This window comes from Corvus kubaryi, unplaced genomic scaffold (assembly GCF_017639235.1).
Source record: "Corvus kubaryi isolate FWS band 111438036 unplaced genomic scaffold, C.kubaryi_AGA036_p1.0 37300, whole genome shotgun sequence".
Taxonomy (NCBI): domain Eukaryota; kingdom Metazoa; phylum Chordata; class Aves; order Passeriformes; family Corvidae; genus Corvus; species Corvus kubaryi.
Window position 1 is genome coordinate 18,139,396 of NW_024581093.1, and position 5,944 is coordinate 18,145,339.

At 50.1% G+C, this 5,944-nt stretch overlaps 1 protein-coding gene across 2 annotated transcripts; it reads left to right on the forward strand.

Moving 5' to 3' along the window:
• The first annotated feature begins 469 nt into the window (after positions 1-469).
• PDP2 (pyruvate dehyrogenase phosphatase catalytic subunit 2) lies at positions 470-5,372 on the forward strand. 2 transcript variants are annotated; one of them, XM_042027655.1, is made up of 2 exons: positions 470-580; positions 3,275-5,372. In XM_042027655.1, the coding sequence occupies exon 2, from the start codon at positions 3,330-3,332 to the stop codon at positions 4,932-4,934; it is 1,605 nt and encodes a 534-aa protein (XP_041883589.1). In that variant the 5' UTR covers positions 470-580; positions 3,275-3,329; the 3' UTR covers positions 4,935-5,372. The 2 variants fall into 2 exon arrangements, with proteins under 2 accessions (XP_041883589.1, XP_041883590.1); XM_042027656.1 differs by lacking the exon at positions 470-580 and adding an exon at positions 604-710.
• Positions 5,373-5,944: the final 572 nt, after the last annotated feature.

Genomic DNA, 5,944 nt, shown 5'->3' on the forward strand with positions numbered 1-5,944 from the left:
CATCAGCCGGTGCCCTCAGTGCTGCAGAGTGTGGAAGAGTACTGAAACGAAAAGCCGAGGTTCCCCTCTCAAGGGAATAGCGTGGGTTTCACTGTTATTAATGAGGAAGAAATCCCTGCTGGTGCTTTTGCTTCCTAACACGTGTCACTCGCTTCCGTTTCGCTCTCGTTATTGCGCTGCCCAGGCCCGCGCGGGGCCGGGCCCGGCGCTCCCTCAGCACCCGAGGGGCGGCGGCCGCGGGGCAGGGCCGGCGGTGACGGGGGAGTGAGGGGGGCCAGGGCCCCCCAGCTCAGCCCAGCTCAGCTCAGCCCAGCCCAGCCCAGCCCAGCCCAGCGCAGCGCAGCGCAGCTCAGCTCAGCTCAGCTCAGCCCAGCCCAGCCCAGCCCAGCCGCAGCCGCCGCGCAGAACATGGCGGAAGGGCCGGGCCACGCCCGCCCCGCCGTGTCCTGACGGGAACCCGCGGCAGCTGGGGCGGGGCACAGGGGGCGGGTTGGGCGGTGGGGCTGTCGGTCAGCGCTGTCCCTCAGCCCGGCCGGGGACAGCGCGGGGCCGGCGGGTGCGAGAGGTGGCTGTTTGGCCGGTGGGTGCGCCCGGGGCGGGGTACGGGGCGGGCAGACAGCGGCCGCTGCCGGGGGAGCCGTGCCGGGACACAGGGAGCGGAGCCGGGCCTGGCGCGGCGAGTGTGCGGAAGAGGCAGCGGGAGCGGGGAGGTGGGAGTTGTGCGGGGCACGGGCCGCGGCGGCGGTGGGGTCGGGGTTGGTGTGAGGTGGGTGTGTGCGGGGTAAGGGGTGAGTGTGCGGGGAACAGGGCGTGCTCTGTGCGGGGCAGGGTGGGTGTCTGTGGGGGGGACGGGGTGTGTGCAGGGTGCGGTGTGGGTGTGTGCGGGGCACAGGGGGGGTGTGCGGGACAGGGGTGTGGGGGGCACAGGGTGTTGGGCAGCAGAGGGGGGTTTGTGTATCGGTGTGTGCGGCTGGGGCAGTGGGAAGGTGGCCGGGTAGAGATCGGATGTGTGTGGGGTGAGGGATGGGTGTGGGCAGTGTCAGGAGAGTGAGTGAGGGGAATGTGGGGTTGTGGGGCTCTCAGGGGGGCTGTAAATCCAAATGTAGCGGGTATCTGCTAATTTCATTGGGAAAAGCGGGTGCTGCCGCGCTCTGCGCTCCGGCAGCTGCGGGCCGTGCCGCGGCCTTGACGGCGCGGGCCGGGCTCAGGCGGGCCTCGCTGGGACACCGCGTTCCCGGGGAGGCAGTGCTGGAGCGGGAGCGAGTTTATGTAACAATTGGCTCTTACGTAATGGTCTTTAGCACACCGCTTTAATTAGCACCGCTACCGGGGACGTCCTGGGCAGCAGCGTCTGCACACTGCGGCTGGGGAGGACCCTGAGGATGGGAACGCAGTGAGCAGGGCTGGCTTACAAGTGCTCCAGGACTCGTCAGTGCTTAGGCGAGCTCAGGGCTAACTGGTGTTAGTGGCTGCTGCTGGCGGAAAACCACACCGCCTCGCTCTGTCAGCCAGGCGGTGTGAACGGGGGAGGTTTCTTTAAAACGCTCTTTCATTGGGCTTTTTGATAAGTATGTGAAAGTCATCATTGTTTCAATCTGATGTTGCTGACGGGGCACGAAAACAAAGAAGGACGGGGAATGGACTGAAAAAGGTTGCCAAACCTTGGCTTGTCTTGTGCTGTAGGTGCTTTTTGGGTTTAGCTGTTGCTGGAGTTGGCAGTGTCAGCTGTCTTCCTCTTATTTTGGTTGCATTCTTTCTGTAGCACAACAAAAGGCACTGTGTGTTGGGAGATGCAGTGTCCCAGGAGACTGCAGGCACGCCTTGGACAGTGAACTGGCACTGCCTTTTCCATCTGCTCTCCTGACATCAGCAGTAAAATTATGCTGTGTCTTTGCCTGTTCTCACCAGGTCACCAGAATCATAGTGGTGGGGTCTGTTGCAATGCTTGTCTGCTCTTTTTTGCGTTAAATATGGGTAGCACACTTCAGAAATGTTTTGTGACACATTGCTTTGGGTTCCAAGTGGGATTTCAGCAGTCCTTGGGTTGTAGCAGTAGGCCTTCTCTTTAGAATAGCTCACGGTCACTTTTACTTCCTGCTGGTTTCTTGGAAACATTTGCATGCATCTGATCTGGCTGGTTTCTCATTATTTCTTGTGAAGCACCCTGCTAAAAAACCAGTGTTGTAGCAGCACGTGGTGTCTTTGGCCTGAGCAAGTAGTGTCACAGACCACCTCAAAGTGTTTGAAAGCTCTCAGAGGACTCTCTTGTTCTCAGTGGTTGCTAGTGGGATCTTTTGGGAGTTAACTGTACTTGCAGTGCTGCCATACAGTGAGATTTTTAAATCCATGGGGCAAAATTCTGTTGTGAGTGAACATCTGGTTGTAGTTAGCAATATTGCACAGCTGGAATAGCTTACTGAATGCAGGAGACAATGTGGGGACCTCCCCTATGGCAACTGAAGAGCTTCAGCTGCTGGAGTTCCCTAGGTTTCAGTGCTGTTGGCGGCAGAGATCTTCACTGCTGCTTGTTCTAATTGCCCTCCGAATGAACAAGCCAAATTGTGAACCTGTAAAAGTTGTCAACGTTACTGATTCTACCAGCAGTAGAATCTGCCTTCAGCTGTGTAAAAGATCCTGCCTGCCTGAAGGTTGGTTAAGACCTTGAAAGTAAAAAAAAAAGAACAGCTGAGCTTATAAACTGTAACAGAATTGGAAAGGTAGACTGGCTTGTTCTAGTTGTGAGGATCATGGTAGTGCACATAAATCATTAACTGGCCACATCTTTCAGTCTTTCCCCAGGGTTTAAGTACTTATCTTCTCTTGGGTTTGAAGTTTTGAGTCTATTAATAGAGTTGTACTCTAGCAGGCTTTTGTGAGAGCTGTGCATTAATTGTCACTTAAGTCCCTACTTTCAATCTCGTTGGGTCTGTTTGTTCTGTGCCATGACTTGAAAGATGAGGCTTTTCATTGTACAGTTTCCAATAGCATTTCTTGTAATGTTGCCATTTTTTCTTAGTCTTGCTACAATGAGGGAAAAATACTTGTCTGGAAAGTAAAAATTATCTCTTCTGATGAGTTAAAAGGAGCAGTCATATCCTTGGTTATAATTAAGGGATGGAAATTGTATCGCTTTTGAGATGCCTCAACTATAGTGATCTCTTTGGAAAAAAGTTCTGAATATTTCTGAGAGCTCTAGACATGCTTTTGTATTTCTGCATGGAAAGCTTCTTATGAACTTTCTAATTATTTTCCCTTTCCTGCATTTATATTCCAGGCTGCAAGGACATTCCGTGTTACTGAAGGAAGGTGCTCTATTTTTGGAGTGACTTATGATGTCAAGAACTGTATCATCCTGGATTTTAAGCTCAGCCAGAAGCAGCATTGTTTTACAAGGGAAAGGACGTTGGTACTCCATCTGTATCCCAAATAGAAACAAGATCAAATGGAAGCTTGTTTTCTCCAAAACATGTCCCTACCGTGCTGGGAGCTGCAGCTTAGACAATACCTTCTCCTTACCCAAAGCATTCCGACACACTTCCACCGAAGAAGAACACTTTTCTTTCCAGTTGTCTCCAGCACAAATCAACGACATGCTCAGAGCAGGTGAATTATCCCACAAAACACTGGATTTGAATGGCAAGAATGCAAATTCCGTGCTGAGGTTTGAAAGCAACCAGCTGGCCTCCAACAGCCCCATGGAGGACCGGCGGAGCGCGGCCACGTGCCTGCAGACGGCGGGGATGATGTTCGGGGTGTTCGACGGCCATGCGGGTGCCGCCTGCGCCCAGGCCGTGAGCGAGAGGCTGCTGCACTACATCGCCGTGTCCCTCATGTCCCGCCAGAGCCTGGAGGAGATCGAGCTGGCCGTGGAGGCCATGAAACCAGTGCGGCCCATCCTGCAGTGGCACAAGCATCCCAACGATGTAGAGTACCGGGAAATCACCTCACAGTACTTTGAAAACCTTCGGGTTTACTGGCAGCACTTGCTGGACCTGGACACTGAGCTGGGGTTTAGTTTAGAAGAAGCCATGATTTGTGCATTCAAAAGGTTAGACTCAGACATATCACTGGAAGTTCAGGCTCCTCAGGAAAGTGAGTTGATGAGAAATATTGCCCTGCAAGTAGCTTTTTCTGGTGCAACAGCCTGTGTAGCTCACATTGACGGTGTTCACCTACACGTGGCAAACACCGGTGATTGCAGAGCGGTTTTAGGGGTTCGTGAAGAAGATGGAACATGGTCTACTCTCCCTCTAACCCGAGACCACAATGCCTATGATGAATTTGAAATTAGAAGATTGAAGAGAGAACATCCTAGATCTGAGGAGAAAACCCTATTTGTGAATGACAGGTTACTGGGGATTCTCATGCCCTCCAGAGCTTTTGGAGATGTGCAATTAAAATGGAGTAAAGAATTGCAACACAGCATTCTCGAGAACAGCTGTGATGTTGAGGCTCTAAACATTTATCAGTATGTTCCTCCAAACTACCATACCCCCCCTTATTTAACTGCAGAACCTGAAGTAACGTATCACAAATTAAGGAGCAAGGATAAGTTTCTTGTTATTGCTTCAGATGGGCTATGGGAGATGCTGAGTAATGAGAAGGTTGTAAAACTTGTTGCTGGACACCTTACAGAGCTCAACATGCAGAAACCATCACTGACTTTTAAGAAACCAGTTAATTTGGGTTACATGCACAACCTGTTGCTGCAGAGGAAGAGCAAGGGCCTGGCCTCCCTGGACCAGAACATCGCCACCCATTTGATCCGGCACGCGATCGGCAGCAACGAGTACGGCGAGGTGGACCCGGAGAAGCTGGCTGCCATGCTGACACTGCCTGAGGACCTGGCCCGCATGTACAGGGACGACATCACAGTCACTGTGGTGTACTTCAACTCAGAAACTATTGAAGATTACTACAGGAACCACAAATAGAGCCTTGCACTGCTGCAGTGCAATACCACTAGGGAACTTTGATACTGAAGCATTCCTCTCATTCTCTGGTAGTTGAGCTGCTACCAGTGTCTGCAAGTTCCTAAATCTTTGTTACTTACTGGCTTTGAAAATAACTTTCTAGAAGGTGAAATTGCCCTGGGTTTCCAGGTCTGTATGCACTGAAGAAAAATGTTTTCATAAAACCTCACTGAAATGTAGCTGAACTAAAGACTGTGGACCAGTTCTGATTCCATGAGAACCTCTGGTAAAACTTTCCAAATGAACAAACAAGGCAAATTTCACTGAGGCTGGTACAATTTAATAGAGATGGATAATAGGTGTAGCTGCATGGAGTGTCAGGCTCTGCTTTTGTGGAGAATGAGTGGCATCCTCTTGAAGCACTGTAACTGAATTAAATAAATTAACTACCAAACTTTCTTTGGATGTGTCAGATATTTTAACAAATGGCCCCATATTTATAAAACAACATGAAAGAAGGCTGTTCAAAGAGCCTTTGTCAGATTGTCAGATGTATTTCCTGATTCTCTTCCTTAAGCAAGGGAAAAATTGTTATTTTCTTGTGCAATTCTTTTTAAGAGTGAACGCATATTCTCTTAACTCTGTGTGGACTTGTGTGACAGCTTAGAGTTCAAACACGAGGGTCTCCACAATTCCCTGTTTAGGATTTAACAGCACCAGACTTAAGCATTTGAGTGTTTTGCTTAAACAATGTACCCTTTATTAGGTATTGATCTATGAAGTGCTGTGCATCAAATCTACCAACTGTAATTTAAATTGTTTGTCAGATCTAGAAGTTCAAAAATTCACCTAAAGGTAAATATAACAAAAGAGAGCACCTTTCTCTCCAGATTTCACTTAGAAGAAATAACAGTGCTGGTACTTCTCCAAAACATGTTTAATCTTTAATTCTTGCTTTTCCTTATAGGTACAGAGTTATTTTCACTACTGAATGTATGTTTTAGTCTCTGAACATACACGAAAGTGTATTT

Coding starts and splice junctions, on each gene's coding strand:
- PDP2 (XM_042027655.1), top strand. CDS start 3,330: ATGATGTCAAGAACTGTATCATCCTGGATTTTAAGCTCAGCCAGAAGC.